At 34.6% G+C, this 21,849-nt stretch overlaps 1 protein-coding gene across 4 annotated transcripts in view; it reads left to right on the plus strand.

Annotated features, from left to right (window-relative positions):
• uckl1b (uridine-cytidine kinase 1-like 1b) overlaps positions 1-21,849 on the plus strand; it is a 54,964-nt gene that overhangs the window by 21,975 nt on the left and 11,140 nt on the right. For 2 of the 4 annotated variants that reach the window (XM_022677543.2, XM_007228953.4), the window contains exons 4-9: positions 5,856-6,026; positions 8,252-8,323; positions 8,484-8,673; positions 10,145-10,206; positions 13,164-13,180; positions 19,469-19,567. In XM_022677543.2, coding sequence (XP_022533264.2) covers positions 5,856-6,026; positions 8,252-8,323; positions 8,484-8,673; positions 10,145-10,206; positions 13,164-13,180; positions 19,469-19,567 — 611 coding nt within the window. Of the gene's footprint in view, positions 1-5,855; positions 6,027-8,251; positions 8,324-8,483; positions 8,674-10,144; positions 10,207-13,163; positions 13,181-18,241; positions 18,262-19,468; positions 19,568-21,849 lie in introns of all 4 variants that reach the window. The other 2 variants (XM_007228954.4, XM_007228952.4) reach the window with 1 other exon arrangement.

Consider the following 21,849-nt stretch of genomic DNA (forward strand, 5'->3'; position numbering starts at 1 on the left):
AGGCAAAAAAGATAAATTATTTACCTTAATAATAATTAAAAAATCGTAATATTGTAACATAACAAAACTTGTGGAATCATTTTAATAATTTGGCAAAAAAATGTTAATAAATAAATAAAAAAATTCTAGAACACATTCACTGTTTTTTCGGTTTGCGTTATATTGATTTGTTGAAGTTGGAATATTGCGATTTTTTATTACCTTTTAAAAAAATCTCAATATTCAATAATCTCATATAAACTCAAAATAAAACACAAATAAAAAAGCAGAGAATATGTACTAGTAAAACATTTTTATGTATTAACATTTTTTGCCTAATTATTAAAATCATTCCACAACTTTGTTGGAATGGAAAATTGACCCCTACAAAAGAGAAATCTAGGTTCAGCTGAAAATGGATAAATCTTTGAATTTCCATTATTTGAATACATTTTATAAATAAAAACACACATTTGAAATATATTAATATTATGAATAGAGAGCATCAGGAGTTTTTGAAATAGAGAAACCTGAGATAAATGTGATCGCATTGCAATTTAAAATGAAAAAATATATATTTCTACAGAACCTAAATTTTATTAAGACTAGTAAAAACTTAGTCAGTCAGGTGCACTAATAAGCCCTGCCTTTAAGACTGCTGGAGGAGAATATGCCAAGATGCATAAAAACTGTGATTAAAAACCAAACCAAACCAAATATTGATTTCTGAACTCTTAAAACTTTATGAATATGAACTTGTTTTCTTTGCATTATTTAAGGTCTGAAAGTTCTGCATATTTTTTGTTATTTTAGCCATTTCTCATTTTCTGCAAATAAATGATCTAAATGACAATATTTTTATTTGGAATTTGTGAGAAGTGTTGTCTGTAGTTTATAGAATAAAACAACAATGTTAATTTTACCCAAACATATACCTATAAATAGCAAATGTATAGGTCTCTTATTTTTTCCAGAGCTTTGTATGGTAATCTATGGTAATTAAAATATTTAATTGTCATCATTTTAATTTCTGACCCGTTCTATGAGTCTGCTGTAATTGTTTTTAAGGTTCAGAATGAAAATGACTCCAGTCGCCTTCAGCAGTGTGTGTTTGTGTGTGCATTAGAGAGAGAGAGAGAGAGAGAGAGAGAGGAGGCAGGGTGAGAGAGTACAGGAACAAGACCAAGACCCTGAGGGAGAGGAAGCCAGAACAGAGTGATCTGTGGGAATTGAGTGTGACTCTGCATCTATATTTGTGTGTGTGTGTTTATACACTTGTGATATGCCAACTTTTTACTTCTTCTTTTACATTTTCACCCAATGATCTGAACTTTCTACTCCTTACATTTTAAAAGTAGCCTTGGTACTCCTATTTCATTTAAGCTTGTTTTCATTCCGGCTTCTCATCGTTCAAAAAAAACCCAAACATATCCAGTTAAATATCTCCATCCACATTGATGGAGTGAATCTGATTGTGGTTAAATGTAGACAAGTATATACATCATTCTGACTCTCTATTGGTTTATACTGTGATCTATCACATCTGCAGACATCACGCCCCCCCTTACACTCCAGCAAGAACATAGCAGACATATGTAGCCTAGTATGAAGATGATCAGTGCAGAGACTCAAGAGAACTTGAGCCAAATGTCCAACTAATCTTCTTTACAAAAATATATTTGCATTGCACTAAAGTGCTTTTATTTGCAATGAGTATATATGCAGCTAAAACAGGCAGTCTAGGGCACCCCAACATTAACGTTTTAATATAACATTATAGTCATTATAGAAAAATGCAGTGCACTGTAGGACCCTGTGGTGCGACCTAAGCTTTTGTCCTTAATGACATTTACCTTTCTTTACTTTTTTTTTTTTACTTTTATACTTTCTCATTTACCTTCTCATTTAATGTCGTTCTTTATTTCTTTATTTAATTTATTTTCTGCATTGTAGATTAATATTAAAGACATGAAAACAATTAAGGGACACAAAAACGTTTGTCCTCCACATACCTTGACCTGGACCCAAATGAAATGGTGATTTGTGATGAGCTGATAAGATATATTTAGCTACTTAGAAGAATCTAAAGTATAAAACCATATTTTATAACTGGTACAACTTTTGACTGGTACTGTATGTTCATATGAACTCCCACCTTTACTAGCAATGCCCCAACACTAGAAGGATAAGGACAAGTGCATGCCTTATCTGATACATGTGAAGTCAGACCCCGCCCCTTTTCCAACTGCAGCCCAGCTCTGATACATCAGCCAACAGACACCTGTGCTGACCAACACAATAGGAGTGATGAGGGGAGAGAAAGCGCCATTTACCAACCCAGAGAAAGAATGGCCAACTGTGCTCTCTCAGACTCCGGCTGCTGATGGCGCCAGTAGATTATGTTGGCTTTTGAGAGTTTAAATACTTTTGCAAGACACTGTATACGTCTTGATTGTCCTGAAAGTACAGAAAGGTCTAAAGCACTCGTCTGGTTTATGTTGGGTCTGGAACTGAACAGGACCTGTGGAGATTGTTGATGTGGACGGGTCCAGTCTTCTCAGAAGAAGGATCTGAAACAGAAGGAGGGTGCTAAACGTGTAATCCGCTCCAGAGTGTTTAAAAAGAGAAGGACAGCGTGTTCGCGCCTCACTAATTTTAGTGCAGTGAACTGCAGCTGGGTGGGGTGGTGGAGTATCATATCATTCCCATACTGCACACTTTACTGTGTTATTCAGGAGGAGAGAGACCTAACAAACATTCACATATTAAATCAAACCTAATCTATATAAAACACTTTACTACACAAAGAGTTTTCACACTTCCTTAAAATATCTCATTCGTAACAACTCATCATTGTTGTTGTAACTTGTTTTGAAGTGTAAATTATTGGTTTTATTAGGACTGCATGTTATTTTTTACTTTATAGATTTAGCCATATATTTTTTTTGTCCAGTAATGTCTGATTAAAATAATTTCACCGTAGAAATGAAAAATACATATTTCAGTATTTTCTTTGCAAAACAATTTCTGTACATCTGGGATTCTAGGATTTTGTGAATTTTCTTCTGGGATAAATAAAGTATTTTTTCTCTGTCTGTCTGGATGGCTGCCTGGCTATCTATCTAGCTATCTAGCTATTTATCTGTCTGTATATCTATTTGTCTGTCTAACTTGCTATCTATCTGGTTATCTACATATCTGGCTATATGTCTGCCTGTGTTGCTGACTATCTGGTTATGTATCTAGATATCTATCTGTCTGTCTGGCAATATTTCTGTCTGTCTGTCTGGCTGGCTGGCTGGCTATCTGTCTGTCTGTCTGTCTGTCTGTCTGTCTATCTAGCTATCTATCTAGCTATATATTAGGGGTGTCACGATTCTCTAAATCCTCGATTCGATTTTTTTTTTTTCGATTTTAGGGTCACAATTCGATTCGATTTTCGATTTTCTTTTTTTTTTTACAACTTAGTCAGTCATTGGTTTGATTAATTAAATTTACAATATCTTATTTTAAAAGGTGGACTTGATATAAGTGATGCAAAGTTATACAAGTGATCTGTAATACACCACATTAGGCACTAATGGTTAAATTTAAATAATTTAATTAAGATATATGTAATGCCATCTAGTGCCTTTTTTGGTAGCAGCAGTGTGCACTATTAAAACAGCAACATAACCAAATAAATACTAATAAAATACAGGAACAGTCATGTACAAAATAATAGAACATCTATCTGTCTGTCTGTCTAGCAATCTATCTGTCTATGTAGCTATCTATCTGTCTATGTAGCTATCTATCTGTCTATGTAGCTATATAGCTGTTTAAATAGGTATATAGGTATGGAAAAATTAGGAAATAAAAAAAAAATGACGCATCAATATTTGTAATATTTTATGCTGAAAGATATTTGTGTTACATTTCGTACTAGAAGCATTTCACCAAAAAAGAAAAGACTTAAAATTATTCTTAAAAATATGATTTTCAGTTCATCGTGGGAAGATCATGCCAGTTTATGAAGGTTGGAATGCTGCCAAGAGACTGGAAGAACTCAGTCACTTAATAAACTGCAGTGGGTTTTATTATTGATCTGCTGATCTTTAAAGAGTGCTGTTGCCTGGAGCCCACAGGCCTAAAGGTTCCACCATGGAAGGTTTTTACTGATTCAGGTGTGTTAAACATCTTTCTGAATTTTATAGACGGTGGGTTGCAAAAATTGTGCCACCCCTGAGCAAATTCTATGTGAGTAATTGAGTAATGAGCAATTTTGACAAAAAACAAACCTGCCAGATATATTAGATGTTACAGGGATTGTCATGGCTGGACACTGATACCATTCATTAGAATATTTTACTTAGGAATACCACTTTAATAAAAAAAACAATTTCCATATAATGTTTTATGCTATGCTCCATTGACTGTAACTAGAATACTGCTAACGCACTTATTCTGTAGTATTAATTTCAGTGATGCTTCTGTATCTCTGTTTGTCCAGAAAGGCATGTGTAAAGCATGTTCTTTAGTGGTAGCTCAAGTTGAAAATTACATTTCCCGGCCCTAGGGGGAGCCCAGATATATATATTCTAACATAAAACTGCTTTAAATGGCTTCTAAAATTCTTCCAAAAAGAACTAGTAGACTAGGAGAAGCCATTATACACATTAAAAGCAGTGTTAGTTTGTAAAGTACTGATCATGCAGGGTGCTCAAACTTTTGCTTTTCCCCATTATTTTATTTTTTAAGTAATTGGGTTGCTCTTTATAAACCTATATAATTCTAAACAAATCTATATGCAGTTCTGTTATTGTGATTAGGCTCAAGTGTTAGTGGTTTGGACGTATGCTCATGTTCAGCGTTACGGTATAGGGTTTCCTGTGATGACAGCAACGCTGATTGCGTAACTTGTATGTGAAGAATGTAAAGCCTTTACCCCCCACACACATACACATACACATACACTGCACACACTCACCGCATACACACTGCATGCACATACACGACGCATACACACTGCATTCACACACAACACATACACACTGCATGCACACACAAAGCATACACACATACACACTAAAACAAGCCTACAACCTTCACCCAGATATCTACTGTATGTAAACGTATTATATCTCAAATAGTTAGAATATACTGTGCTATGAAAAGGTTTGAGCACCCCTGATAATTTTAATAATTTTCCTTTATAAATCATTGGCTGTTTGGGTCAGCAATTTCAGGTAAATATATCATATATCAGATAAACACAGAGATGTTTGAGAAGTGAAATTAAGTTTATAGGATTTGCAGGAAGTGTGCAAAAATGTTTTAAACAAAATTAGACAGGTGCATAAATTTGGGCCACAACAGAAAAAATAAATACATGTCTAATAGCTCCTCCTTTTACAGAAATAACAGCCTCTAAACGCTTCCTATAGCTTCCAGTGAGAGTCTGGCTTCTGGCTGAAGATATTGAGTCCATTCTTCTTTACAAATCATCTCCAGTTCAGTCAGAGTGTATTCACCTGTGTATGTAGGTCAACAAATTTTGTATTCTAATAATTAGTGCTAAAGGTATTCAAATCAATAAAATGGCAAGGGTTCCCAAATGTATGGACCTGCCTAATTTTGTTTAAAGAATTATTGCAAACTTTCTGTAAATCCTATAAACTTCATTTCACTCCTCAAATATCGCTGTGTTCATCTGTTATAAGATATATATAGCTGACATTTCTGATCCAATGATTTATAAAGGAAAATAATGAAAATGATCATTTTGGTACCAATAGTAATTTTATTGACACAAAAGTTCTTCATTATTATAAAAAAAATAATAATTTTGTTCTGTTCTGAACTGAGTTGAGCTTTTTATTTTTAATTTTTTTCAGGTCCTCTCGAAAGAGGAGCAGGAGTTGGCTGCCAGTAACGACTATAACTTCGACCATCCGGATGCATTCGACTTCGTCCTGCTCTCCCACACACTCCGCAAACTCAAACAGGGTAAAAGTGTGAAGATCCCAGTGTACGACTTCACCACACACGGCCGGCAGAAAGAATGGGTAAGTACAAGTGAATCTTGATAATTTGGGCTCTGCATGACACTAGACTAGATTTAAAATACAACAAATTAGATGTACCTGGGTTTATTTCAAGGGGTTTAACAGTGTTTAGGAATTACAACCATTTCTTATTTCAGGGGCTTAAAAGTAGCTGAATAAATAATCTCAAAAGCTATTTTATGGGCTGCATGAGCTGTTTCCTCATTAATCCGTCATCAGATAAGCAGGTAAAAGGTCTAAAGCAACAGCTTCCAGATGCTGTTGCTTTAAGACCATTACATGTGGTTAAATGTGATATTAATAGAAGATAAACAGATCATTATCAGGCTGAAAAAAGAAGAAAACCTTCAGAGAGATAGTGGAGATGTTAGGAGTGGCCGAAACAACAGTTTGGTACATTCTGATAAATTGAGTTTATTTCACTACTGCCACAACCAGGTCTGATTACTGTCAGACCTGTATAATCAAGAAATCATTTAAATAGAACCTGTCTGACAACATGAAACAGCTAAAATATCTCAAAAACAACACATTATGCCCCAATCTGAATTCAAAAACGGATTTAAAAAAAAACATTCATTGATCATCTTTGAGTCTGGAAAAGGTTACAAAGTCATTTCTAAAGCTTTGGGACTCCAGATAATCAGAGTGAGAGCAGTTATTCACAAATGGAGAAAACATGGAACACTGGTGAACCTTCCCAGGAGTGGCTGGCTGACCAAAATTACTCCAAAAGGGCAAGGACATCTCATCCATGAGGTCACAAAAGACCCCACAAGAACTTCCAAAGAACTGCAGGTCTCACTTGCCTCAGTTAAGGTCAGAGTGGTGAAATGATTACAGAATCCTTTACATAATGAAGAAAAAACTCTTTACAACACCTACACAAGTGAAAAACGCTCTGCAGGAAGTAGGTGTGTCAGTGTCTTAGTCTATAATAAAGAGAAGACTTCGTGAAAGAACAAATAGAGAGGGTTCACCACAAGCTGCAAATCATTAATATAAAAGCCAGATAAAACAGCTAAAGAAGCCAGACCAGTTCTGGAACAGTGTTCTTTAGACAGGTGAAACTAAGATCAACCTGTATTGAAATGATAGGAAGAAGAAAGTATGGAGAAGGCTTGGAACGGGTTGACACAAAGCTCACCACATCCTCTGTTAAACATGGTGGTGGCAGTTTGATGGCATGGGTGTGCATGTCTTCCAGTGGCACTGGGTCACTAGTGTTTACAGAAGGTGTGACATAAGACAGAAGCAGAAGGGTGAATTCTGAAGTGCACAGAGATTTACGTTCTGCTCAGATTCAATCAAATGCAGCAAGGTTGATTGGACGGTGCTTCTCAACACAGAAGGACAATGACCCAAAACATACTGTAAAAGCAACCCAGGATTTTTTTTTTAAGGTAAAGAAGTGCAATATTCTGCAGTGACCGAGTCAATCACCAGATCTGAACCAGATAGAGAAGCATTTCACTGCTCTTAAAGGCAGATTAAAGGCAGAAAGACCCACAAACTAGCAACAACTGAAGTCTGTTGCAGTAAGTCTATGGATGTAATGAGACACACACCTTCCAAAATTTTCCACTTTTGTCACGTCAGTGCAAAGAATATTTACTCAAAGTGCTGGGGATCATCAGGATGTTTATTGGTAAATTTGTGACCTCCTGGATGAGTTGTCCATGTCCTTTTGGAATAATTATTTTTGAATTTCTCCAGATCACAGCATAATGGGTTGCTTTAAGCTGATTCATGTTGTCAGACAGGTTCTGTTTAAGTATTTTTTTTTAATCTGGAGGTCTGGTATTAATCAGTCCTGGCAAAGCATCATAAATGAGAAAACAGTGTTTGGTGATGTCAGTGGGTTCCAGACTTCATGCAGTCATTGCCTGCAAAGGATTATCTACAAATAAATAAAAATGAACATTGTATTTATGGTAAAGTTAATTTGTGCAATTACTGTTAAGCCCTTGAAATGAGGAGGCTTTGTGGAAAAATGGTTGTAATTCCTAAATGCTTTATATGATATTTTTCTTTAACCCTTTGAATTAAATATGAAAGTCTACACTTCAGTTGCATCTCATTTGTTTCATTTCATTTCAAATCCAGTGTGATGTTATTTAGAGAACAAATCATGAAGTTTGTTTCACTGTCTAAATATCTATGGAACTGACTGTACTTCTTTAAGTGTAATTACACTGATCTGCCAAATGTCATGTTTTTTTTAGAAAATTGTTTATGGAGCCAGCGTCATCATATTTGAAGGAATCATGTCGTTTGCAGACAAGGAGCTGCTGAAGGTATCGGATCCTCTGAATTTTCTGTGATTTTTGTAATGAATTGATATTTTTTTATCATTTGTTTTTAGTTTGATTTGTAATTAATATAAATGATTAATTCCTATATTTAAGAATCTCAATCATTTGAGAATATGTTCATTGACCATTTTGAATCTTTCAGCTGTTGGACATGAAGATCTTTGTGGACACAGACTCTGATATCCGGCTGGTACGGAGGCTGAGGAGGGACATTATGGAACGCGGGCGGGACATTGAAGGAGTTATCAAACAGTACAACAAGTTTGTGAAGCCGGCTTTTGAACAGTATATAGAGCCCACAATGAGACTGGCAGACATCGTCGTTCCCCGCGGTGAGTGAACACATACAGTACATACACACGCTAATCTGATAACCCTATACTCTACCTTTAATAATCAACATAAATTTTCTTAAGATTTGATTAGTGCATATTCCTGTGAATTAGTGCTGCATGGTTTACTCTTTATTAGGGCATTCTTATAACAAAAACATATCAAATATATACAGCAGTGTGAAAGTGTTTGCCCCCTTACAGATATCTTTTGTTATTGCAATTTTGTCACTGATATTTTTTTTCGATTGTCAAACACACTTCAATATCAGACAAATATAACCTGAGAGAAAATAAAACGCATTTTTTTAATTATTTCTTTTAGTAAGGGAAAAACACTATTCAAACCAATCTAGCCCTGTGTGAAAAAGTGTTTGACCCCTAAACCTAATGACTTGGTTGTTCCACCCTCTGAAGCAACAACTGCAATCAAGCTTTACGTATAACTGGCAGTGAGTCTTTCACATTTCTGTGGAGGGTTTTTGAGCATAAACATCATGTTTTATATCATCCCACAGCATCTCAATCAGACTTTGACTAGGCAACTCCAAAACCTTTATTTATTTAAGCCATTCAGAGGTGGACTTGTTTGTGTGATTTTGGGTCATTGTCCTGCTGCAGAACCCAAGTACACCTGAGCTTGAGGTCATGTACAGATGACCGGATATTCTCCTTCAGGATTGTCTGGTAAACAGCAGTAATAATGGGACACACACCTTCCAAAAAATTACACTTTTGTCTCATCAGTCCAAAGAATATTTACTCAAATTCCAGGGGATAGTTGAAATGTTTGTTGGTAAATGTAAGACTGGACGTTGTGCTCTTTTTTTTGGTCAGTAGTGTTTTTTTTGCTATATTTGACCAGTCTCTTTCTTATTATTAAATCATTAACGCTGACCTTAACTGATGCAGGTGAGACCTGCAGGTCTTTAAATGTTGTTCTGGGTTCTTTTCTGACCTTCTGGATGAGTTGTTCATGCCCTTTTTGGAATAATTCTGATCAGTCGGCCACTCCTGGGAAGGTTCACCAGTGTTCTATGTTTTCTCCATTTGTGAAATAATAGCTCTCACTGTGGTCCGCTGGAGTGAAATTGAACTCAGCTTTCCAAAAAGTGTGATTGATCACATTTAATTTATGGGGTGAAATACTTTTTTCAAAGGGCTAAATTTGGTTTGGCTAGTTTTTTTTTCTTTAGTAAATGAAATCACCATTAAAAAGTGCTTCTTTTATTTACTCAGGTTATTTGTCTGAGATTAAAAGTTTGATTGATAATCTGTGATAAACAATGTAAAAGTAAAATTATTTAATTATATCAATAATATGTTTTTAAATGCATTTTAAGGCCTACGCATACAGTAATTGCAATACTATTTTTTTTATTAATGCATACTTACTTATAGAAGCATAATCACTTACACATATACATACACATACCTTAAAACAATAATGTAATGTCATGTCTGTTGGTAGGTGGGGGAAACATGGTGGCTATTGATCTGATAGTGCAGCATGTGCACAGTCAGCTGGAGGAGGTAAGCCTGGCTGCAGTAATACTGTACTCACTGTAGATTCATATACTGAAGATTTAGCATGCCTGTGTTATGCTCGTTTTTTGTTACAGTCAGATGTGTTTGGTTGCACTAACACTGAGCTTATTGGGACTTTTCAACTCAGTCCTTGAGTTTCCTGAAAGGATATTAAGTTAAATTCTATTATTTTTATTTATGTATATATTTATTTTATTATTTCATGTGAAACGTTTATACATAACTTTATATATAATTTTGGCCATCATTCACATTTAAACACTCCTTTATGATGAAAATACAGCTCTGGAAAAAATTAAGAGACCACTTTAGTTTCTGAATCAGTTTCTCAAATTTTGCTATTTATAGGTAAATTTTTGAGTAAAATGAACATTGCTGTTTTATTCTATAAACTGCGGACAACATTTCTCCCAAATTTTAAATAAAAATATTGTCATTTAGAGCATTTATTTGCAGAAAATAAGAAATGGCTGAAAAAAAAAAAAAAAAAAGATGCAGAGCTTTCAGACCTCAAATAATGCAAAGAAAACAAGCTCATTATAATAGTGTTAAGAGTTCAGAAAACAATATTTGGTGGAATAACCCTGGTTTTAATCACAGTTTTTATGCATCTTGGCATGATCTCCTCCACCAGTCTTACACACTGCTTTTAGATAACTTTTTGCCGCTCCTAGTGCAGAAATTCAAGCAGTTCAGCTTGGTTTGATGGCTTGTGATCATCCATCTTCCTCTTGATTATATTCCAGAGGTTTTCAATTTGGTAAAATTAAAGAAACTCATCTTTGAGTGGTCTCTCATTTTTTTCCAGAGCTGTTTTACTTCCTATAGATTTTTAAGAACGTCCCACTGCGCCCTCTACTGGACATACAAAACACACCACGCTCCACCCTCATGTAATCCCCAGTGATAAACTGGTGAAGCAGTGCAGCTGCTGACCCATTGACTAGCTCTGAATTTAACACCATAAAAATAAACATAGAGATAACTAAATATATAATATATATGACTAAAATTACAACAAAGCACTGTTCTTACTGCATTAGTGGTTGATAATTGGGTAATTAATAAAATAGGTCATCTTAAATCTCATCTGTGACATCACTCTGTTGATATTAATAATATGGTACTGCACTTAATTCATCCAGTCATTCTCATAGTCTCATGGTTGTTGTACCTACATGACTGCTGGGGATGTATTGTAGTGTAGGGCTGTAATGTTTGATTGATTGCTGTGTGGAGTCTAAGAACTAATAATAGAAAGTTTTGTGTAATTTTCCTGTGTGTGAATTCACACTGTGTGTGTGTGTGTTTACATGCACTTTATAATCTGATTACTGCAGAACATCATAATCAGAGTTTGTCAGTAATACAATCAAAATGTTTACATGAACTTGAGAAATCAGATAATAGGAAAACATAGAGGATGGATGAGTGGAGAATTTTAATGAGTTGGGCATCAGATAATAATACAGTTTTTGCTTTGCAACCCAATAAACTTACCAAATTAAATGTGACGTAAACATCACGTAAAACCCAAACTTAATGCCACAGCTTTTTAACGCATAAAAGATGCAATATAAACATAAATCAGCTAGAAGATGAAGATTACCAGGGTCTGTTTTCACGCATGCCCGTGCGTTTCCACAGAGATTCGCGTAAACACAACAGCGAGTGAAAATGGAGGAGCTACTGAACGTGATGTCATGTGACTGAAAAAGCCAAAAAACTACTGTTTTTTCAATTGCAGTCTGGATGCAAGAGTTTTATCCCTTAGAAGAAGTGTGAAATATTTTTTACAGATGTCCCCCTGAGAAACGAATCCCATCTGGATAGGACTGTAGACTTTGGACCAAAATGTATAATAGTTTTAGACACATTTTAGTCTTTTAATTGTTATTAGTTTTAGTCTAGTTTTAGTTAATGAAAACAAGCAACTTTTTTAGTCTAGTTTTATTCTAAAGAATTTTGGTACCACTTTCAAATAAAGGGTTTATAAATGGTTTACAATTAGTTTATTAATGGTTACTAATTAGCTTGTAAATGCCCTTTCTACGTATGTGTTAAAACTGATTATTAATGATTTTTAAGGCATTAACAATCTAATTTGTAACCATTAATAAACTAATTGTAAACCATTTATAAACCCTTTATAAAGGTAGTCTTATTTGAAAGTGGTACCATTTTTTAATCAAATAAAAAGTATGTATTATATTTTTACTGTTTTACTATTTTAAATTAGTTTTTTTTAGATTATTTACTGCTAATGTTTATTAAAATAATAGCCTTTTTATGCTAACATTAAAACATTAAAATGTTATATATAATTTACACGTAAAGTGGATTACCATAACAAATGTGCAATACACATTAGTTTAATAGTATGTAAAATAAAGTGAAGGCTGTATGAATTGTGTCGCATAGCTTAAGGAAGTTTGAGGAAGTTTGTGGCCAATAAAACCGAAAAACCATAGCTTATGATCGTGGATTGCACAGATCCCTAGACATTTTTGTTTTCAAGTATTCATTTTTATTTAGTTCTTGTCTCGTTTTCGGCATGAAAAATAGGTGTCAACAAAGATTTTTTTGTCATAGATTTTGTAAAAGAAATTAACACTGATGCACAGACCGATAAATCCGAGAATACTTCAGTTAAAAGTTACATGCACTAAGAAATTGGATTACTGAGCTAAAACCCAGCTTTCTTTATCAGATTTTTACACATTACTCTGATCAAGAAATCACTGACTATTTGAATGATCAGGTAACTGCAGTAATCCGGTTATGAACAGGTTTTGAGTGTGTGTAAATACACTCACTGAGTTTGTTGGCCTTGCTCGCTCACTGCACTCGGACTGTTCCCTCTCTCCCTCTCTCTCCCATACCCACCCCTCTACCCCCCACCATCCCTCTCTCCCTCTTATAATCCTCCTCTCCGGATGCAGCGCGAGCTCAGTGTCAGGTAGAGTAGCTCCACCCATCACTCTCTCACCACCTGCTACACCTTGCAGAGCGACTGTGGATAGAGGTGACCCCTCAGTGCTGCTCTGGGAACAGTTCCTCCATTCTAAAGCAATCATTTAAAGCTTTAATTCAGGTCACTTCAGTCAGGCATTATTAGTTCCGTTTGCTTACCTTTTTTTAGGAAAGCAAACTGTCCTCTAATATTGTGTGAAAAACAAATAAATCAGAAAATATTTTTATATGAAAGGCTCTCTGTCCAGTCTTAAAGTCTTTGGGTAAGGCGTTTATAGGTTGATGGACAAAATCTCTGTAAACGGTAAGTGTGACATTTATCAGGTCAATTTTAGAGTACTTTAAGCTAGAAGAGAAAATAGAAAATTAGGAGTGATTTTTTTTTTTTCATTTGGTAAAAAGAAATGGATTCATTTATTTATTGATTTTTTACAATCTAAATTTCAGGAAAAAATAATTTAATTTAACAATAAGTTAATTTCAATTTTTTTTTACAAACTGAATTTCAACAAAAATTAACAACAATTATTTAGCTTTTCTTTTTTGCAAGCTAAATTTAAGGAAAAATGAACAAAAATGATTTTTTAAATATAATTTTAATTTAATTTTTTTTTTTTTTCCTTTAATTTTTCCCAAACTGAATTTTAGGGAATACATTAACATAAATTAGTTAGTTTGTTTTATTTTTATTTTCTTTTTTTTTCAGAAACTGAATTTTGGGAAGAATTACCAAAAAAATCAACTTTTTTGGTTTTAATTTAATGTTAATTTAATTTAATTTAATTTAATGTTTTTTATCATTATTATTATATTATATCTTGTAATGAAATTGGTTGCATTGAACCATCCAACCTGGGGAGAACACAAGAGCTGACTGTGTAAATTCTTTTTTGTTTTTTATTTTTTTATCTGAAATTCAGATTGTAAGAGATTAGATTAAAAACCTGATAAATGTTTCACTGACTGTATCATTAATTGTGGAGTATCTGCAAAGAGCTAACCTGGCTCCAGGCCAGCATCAGGGGTCATCTTCTGTCATGGTTCTGAAATCATATCTCTCCTCTGAAGCCCAGAAAGCATCACTTGCTCCTGAGACTGTTGCACCTGCTGTAGTGGAGCTATAGGGGGCGCTGTCTGTTCATACTGATCACTAAGATACCAGCTCATATAAAGACATGCAGCAGTCTCAGTTATTTTCACAGCAAAATCCCAAACAAGACATTCAGCCAGCAGAGTGCCGTTCATTACCAGGCCTGCTCAGTGAATTCTTACTAATACTGTCCCCAGCTGCGGAAAAATATTATTATGTTTATTAATATTTATACTGTAGAAGTTCCCAATATTTAGACGTCCACATAAATCAAGTCTAATTAATTCTGATTAATATAATAAAATTATATTAGTTATTATTGTATAAATAATGCATATTATAATTACTGAATATAGCAATTTTATCACAACCTGCCTTTTTTAAAAATCTTTTTACATTTTTTTTTTTTTTTTTTTTTTTACCCAAAACCAAACCAACTGAAACATTTGACCAAAACAACCATCAAAATGAACCTGTTTTTCTTTATTTTGGCAGTTTTTTCTCACAGATGAATAAATTACACAGCCTGAATATATTTGTGTCTTGTTTTTTAAATAAAATTTCATTTGCTACAGAACTGAAATTTTAAAATACTTATTGACCACTTTTAACATCCAGCAGACAAATCAAAAACGCACAATTAAGTGTTTCTACTATAAAGATTTTGCTGTGATGGTCTACGCAATTACAAAAGACGGCAGAGGGCTTTTAATTTGAAATGAGGGATTCACTCACACAGTAGCTGGAGCTCCTCTGGAATGGCGTACCTTTATTTTATTATTATTTTAATATTATTATTGCTAACAGCCAGGTAAATGTAAGTTAAGCTGCAAGTCTCTGCAAGACTGGAGCAGTTTACATATGATTGATAACAGCCAGGTTTACTTTGTGATGCTAACAGACACAGCAGCTAACATTAGCGAGACTGGAGTGTTTTTAGCCGCGATGCTAACTGTTGTTCCAAACTGGATTACTCACAGAGTTTATGACAGACTGAAGTCTCTTTATGAGCTCAGTCTTCACACGGCCCTGAAGCTATAGGGAACCTACTGTGTGTTTTTAGCTTTATGCTAACTCTGAGCTCTTCACTTTTCATCAAAAGGGCTTTTTTGGCCATTTTTGTCTGAATATTTTTGGTTGCCAAATCTTGCTATTCTAATAATATGTGCTTTACTAAATTCAGTAGGATTTTTCTCAAACTCAAAATACAGTTGGTAACAGCCAATGAAATGGTATTTACAAATAGGAAACTTAAGTAAATAGTAGTTTATGGTAAGTGACTTGCCTTTCACAATGGGTAGAAAATGGGGTCAAATTTAGGGGTTCACATTGATATTGGAATGATATCTGAATTGTCAGTATCAGGCGATATTTGCTTGTTTTTTTTTTTTTTTTTTTTTTTTTTGTTTTTTTTTTTTTAGATCAATCTGCATTGGGCCAATTGGGCCAATGCCTAGATTGGGGGGAAAAAAAAAAAAAAAAAAATATATATATATATATATATATATATATATATATGTGTGTGTGTGTGTGTTTACTAACATATTTATTGTACACCAGACACAAAAATAAGCAATGATGTCAGTGCAAGTTTAGATTTTTATCTATTGTTTTATTTAATCTGTTAATTAAAAAAAACGGTTTAAAGCTGCAACCAGTCGATGTGAGGACCATTTAGATAATACATATAAAACAAAAAAAATAGTACAATCAAAAAACTGTGAAACCAAAAAAAATTTAAATCTTTAATTTCATGTTTTGCATACAGCTGGTTGAAAGCTATAATGTAAGGAAAATAAATGCTATATTTGTTTCTTAAGTTAAATCAATTAAATATGTCTAGTCTCTTTCTAAGTTATAAATGTGAATATCGGCATCGTCCCAAAATTCCTACATTGGTGCATAAATAAAATAAAATTAATACATTAAAATAAAAATAGTATTTCACAGTGCACCCATCTCCCCATCTCCAAGCTTAGTGGGCAGATCTTTGGACAAGCACCCAAACAAAAGTTCTCCTGTACACACTGTATATTGTATTTTTTCGGGTTTAGTGCAGCTTTCACTACTTGTGACCGGCAGGTGCAGCAATCACGGGCGAGTGAAGTGAAGACGTTCGGTGTCTTTTCTGTTCTGTTCTGAACGAGACACTCCTTCTGCATTCTGTGTCTAAAAATAAACAGCTGCCTTCCTACTCTTGACCTCTCACTCTCTTTTTCCTTCTCTCCCTCTCCCTCTATCTGTCTCTCTGTCTTTCGCTTCATTTTTTTTTTTTTTTTATCTCTAGCTTGTCTCCGTATCTATTGTCAGAGACAGCATCTTGCCCGCAGAAATGTTTCCAATGTCTACTACAAAGACTTTTGTTTTTCCGTTGGGCAAGATGAGAGAGAGAGAGAGAGGAAGTGTAGCTCTTTCTTTCTTAAGACACAGGAAGTAGCAGGCCTTTGCGTCAGTGTGTTGTGTTGTAGTGAATGAGAGAATGGCAGCTTCTGCAGCCCCCCTCCACACACTTTTAGAAGCCCCCTCCCTTCAGAGAGTACCGCTGAAAACATGCCAGAACTGCTCATAAATGTCACGTCAGTAGATTTTGGAGTACAGTCTAAAAATGACATGCAGGTATTTCACAATAATAAATTAGAATTATTAAAAATCAGCTCCAAATATCCCTTGTTTAGCATTTAGCGTTTAGCATTCTCGGTAAAACAGGGAAAATCATTTTTGGGAATTCATCCTCACCTGCAACCATAAGTATATATTTAAATTAAATTATATCATTATTATTACACACTTTACAAACATAAAAAAAAAAACTTTCAAATGTTTTTTGAAAACATGCTGATAATAGATTTACATCACAAGTGTGATTTTGGTCATAAATTTATCTTAGTAGTGTACCTGTCATACATTTACCTCAACAATTTTATTCTAATCAAAATTTTACTTTAGCAGTGCAATTTTAGTCATAAATCTACCGCAGTAGAGCTATTCAAATCATAAGTATACCTCAGTAGTGCAATTTTAATCTCACATCTACCAGAGTAACGCTATAGAAATCATAGATATACCTCAGTAGTGCAGTTCCATTCTAATTATGATTTTACCTCAGTAGTGCAATTTTAGTCATAAATATACTGCAGGAACACTATTCAAAGCATAGTTTTACCTCAGTAGTGCCATTTTATTAACAGATTTGTTTGCAGATTAAGTCATAAATCTACCGCAGTGATGCTGTTTAAGTATTAGTTTTACCTCAGTAGTTCAATTGTAATCACAAATTTGCGTAAATAGTGCAAATGTAATACTTTTACCTCGGTAAAAATACCAGCAGTTCCATTCTAATTATAATTTTATTTTAGTAGTACCATTTTCCATTTCTGTCATAAATTAACATCAGTGATGCTATTCTAATCATAGTTTTACCTCAGACATGCTCTTGTAATTATACGTTAACCTACATAGTGCTATTTTAATCATGAACTCACCTCAGCAGTGCTATTTTCACCATACATTTACCTCAGCAGTGCTACTCGAGTCATGTGTAGCTAGCTAATGTGATATTTACACAGCCAGTTCTGATTTTAAAAAGCTTTATTTATAACATTAGAGAAAACACAGCAACCTGACTTTGTTTCATATACATTATTTGGTTTTTCAACCTACCTCGAGCGTCCAAAGTGCATTTTGCCATTTTCAGCTGAATATTTTCAGTTGCCAAATATTCTGTGCATCCCTAATACCCAGCGTATCCAGCTGTGGGCTGTATGTGTGAGTAATTTGTGTGTGGAGGTCTGTTATGAAACTGTCACACTCCTCACTTTCCTACCAAACTCCTCATCCCACTGTCAGCTGATGGATCGAGTGTGATGTCTATCTTTTCTGTTCCCTCTCTCCTCGTTGTCATCCCTCTGTGTTGTCATCGTTGTTGTTGTTGTTGTTGTTTGTTCCCTCCCCCTATAGAGGAAACTCCGCTGGGATATGTGAGATTTGCATTTTTTTTTTTTTTGTCTTGGTTTGCTGTTTATTTCTGTTGGGGGTTAATTCTCTGTTAGCAGTCATCGATTGTTTTCGGTCAAGTCAAAGTTTGCATGTTGTCACTTACTGGTATAATGTTATTAATGTTAATTTGCACTGGGTATGGGGTATTACGTGTTTATTTGATATGGTGGTTCTAATAGTGTTTTAATTAAAAAGTGTAGTTAATTTGGCGGTTTGTATTACGAATGCTTTGAGGAAATGCAATTTTTGACTGACCTGTTCAAAATGAAGTGTTTATCATTCTTTAAATACAGTCACTTTAAAGACTGACCTATTGTCATAATGTTACTCCAGGTTTAAAAACCCTTTAATTTTTATTAAAAGTAATGCCACTTTTAAAACCATTCGGTCATAAAGTTTATAGATTAAACGGAGAGCTTAACCCTTTCAGGCACGCATACAGAATTTCTTGTTTGCCATCAGCAGCCGGAGTCCGAGAGAGAGCACAATTGGCCGTGCTCTCTCTCGGTGGGTAGATAGCGTTCTCTCTGCACATCACTCTTAGTGTAATACCGGTTAGCATAGGCGTCTGTGAGCTGATGTATCAGAGCTGGGTCGCTGCGCTTTCCTCTGTGATGCCCAGTGATGCTGCACCAGCAGCAGTTTGAAAAGTGGTGGGGACATTACTAGTTGATAAGGGAGTCCTTATGAAAGGGTTTGGCAATTGACCTTCCAAATTGGGGAGAAAATAAAATTAAAAAATAAAATTAAAACATTTAAATGGTATAGCTTTGCAGAAAAAACACAGTTATAAACATCTTTAACTAGGTTTCCTCTTTAAACCCAATTATAAAGTTAGACATGACAAAAAAAAATAGAAGGTATCTCTAACAGTGACCAATGTGCCTCAAAAGGTTAAAGTTTATAAACACATTTTTATGAGGGTCAGTCTTTATGTGACAAATCTTTTTTCTGTTTTTCTGCTGCTTAATTTACACACTTCTACCGAGTCTCTACCCACACCCTCTAACATTCAGCATTCTCTATTAACATCGCTGACCAAGAAGTGTGTGTGTACAGGTAGACATGTCGGGGTGTGTGTGTGTGGGTGTGTGTGTTGTGTGCATTTGCACTTTTGCATGCACAAGTGGGACACTTTTGGCCGTTGACTGACCACTTCCTGTCTGTCTCTGGTGGTCATGGTAACAGGGCGGCACTGGCCTCGGCCCATCAAGCCCAGCCCCTCCCACAGACGCTCAGTGTTCTGGAGAACACGCCGCAGGTCCGCGGCATGCACACCATTATCAGGTCAGACACACATAAACACACACACACACACACATACATTTTTTATATCAGACTACGCAGCCAGTAAAGCTTAGATGTAACACGTTCAGACACATTTTGTGTAGTGTGTGTGTGTGTGTGTGTGTGTGTGTGTGTGTGGGCGCGGTTTGAATCAGTTTAGAGCTTAGAAGAGTTATGGCCTCACTTTGAGATACTGTTCGAAATAAATTACATAATTACAGTAATTATATAGTTATGGAAATATTTGCATTACATTCTATCTATATGTATTCATGTTCTAGTTTAGCTGCTGTTCTTGTTGTTTTTGTGGCAGCGTGACATCTCGGCTTTTATGTACAAACCCAAATCTGGTTGTAATGGAAAATTTAGAATCCACATTTTCCACTGAATATTTCCACTTGCTATAATGAGCTGCGTGTGTGAAATAATTACTATACATTTACTACAGTCTGATTATATAACTCTGATATAGATAAAAAAAAAAATTTTATGTAGGCCTGAACCATAATTACATTATCAGCTTATTGTACAAAATGTAGACACCTTAATAATTTTAGCTGAATATGTTTACTCAGAAAGGAGATCCCATTCATGTGAATGAGGTGATATTCTGACTTTGTTTTAAAAAAAAAAACTTGCATTCTCAGTCTCCAAATATTAATAATAATTAAGTTCTTTGCTTTTTAAAAGGATGCAGTTACATTGTTATTCTGTTATATTTTATTTTTTAAAGAAGAATAAAATGATTTAAAGTATTATTTTTCACACTTTTTTGAAACAACATAAAAATCGTAGACAGAAAGAAAATAGTTACAACCTACCATAATAAAAGCCTTTTGACTTGACCTATTTTTTAAGCATCAAAGGCAAAACAATAACCGTTTTATTATGTTCCCGGGTTTCTAAGATGTCATCAGATGTAACATTTCAAACTGATTGAAGTTTCTATGACTGGACGGATGTAAGATAGAGCTCAGATTGGCCGTTTGGGACTGTAACTTTATGTAAAAATGTGTTTTGTTTTATGTAGGTGTTACAGGTCCCAGGCTTGAGACTTGAGAAATAATACCCTTAAAAAACAGGTTTAAAAGCATGAGACGTAAACCATGACTTGCTTTCACGAATGTCTCTCTAGTCTGAGAAGTGAATTTAAGGCTACCACAGTTAGTCACAGCATAGCCTGCGCTACACTGCCTCTACTGGCAGCACCAGGAACTAGCAGGTGTACTTTACATGTCTTAGAAATGCTTAGAATTGAAGCACATTAAAAAAAGAGTTACATGGCAGATTTGATTAAATAAATAAAAATATTAAATGAATTTATTCTGTCACTTTGTGAGTGTCACTCACGTTTCACTTATTGTTTTTAAAGTTAAAATGACTTTTATCGTTTTTACTGTCCTCAATATTACCATTTGACCTTGAAAAGAATCCATTAATGTGAATAAGACGTTGTACTAACATTTTAGTTTTTTGAATTCCACATTTAAATCTCTGAATATTAATAATAATTAAAAGTGCATTGCTCTTTTAAAGAATGCAATTACATTACTGTGTTTTTAAAACACATTTTAAAAGAGACATACAATGATTGCCAAAAATATTGTCAACTATTGGGACAACAAATTGTCCACAGCCAAATTATCATGATACGACTTTTTAAATTGACCTATGATTATTTTTTTTTGGGGGGGTTGGTTTATTTGATTCTCCTAAAATTCTTAATTCTACCTAAAATTAAGACAATACTAGTTTTATAACAATTCTGGATGTAATATTTTAAACTGATCAAAGTTTCTGACTGGATAGAGTTTAGACTGGTCGTGTGGGACTGTAACTTTATGTAAAAGTGTGGACATTAAAACCCCCATGATGGTAATCTCATAATTCAGCAGGTTTTTAATGGGACAGTAGAACTGTATAGATCATCCATGAACTCGTATTAGGAATGACTGTTGAGATGAAGCTCTGATGGTCAGTACAGATGAAGTGCTGCATTTAAGTGTCCCTCATAAAAGCACATTTATGGATTTATAGCTACATTTTCTGAATGGACATTCTGTACAACAGCAGTCTGCACAGTATGTTTACATCAGACACAACCTCAGCTCTGGCATCTGGCCAGCAGGCAGGTTTTATGATTAATTGATTTTATTTAATAGCCTATATAATAACAGTTTGGGTTAAGGTCATATGTTTATGTTTTACTGGTCAGCCACAAGTATTATCCCGTCATTTTCATGCCTAGTAAACACAGCGGTTTGGCAGCATCAGTTAATGCT

The sequence above is a fragment of the Astyanax mexicanus genome, chromosome 13 (genome assembly GCF_023375975.1).
Source record: "Astyanax mexicanus isolate ESR-SI-001 chromosome 13, AstMex3_surface, whole genome shotgun sequence".
NCBI classification, from domain to species: domain Eukaryota; kingdom Metazoa; phylum Chordata; class Actinopteri; order Characiformes; family Acestrorhamphidae; genus Astyanax; species Astyanax mexicanus.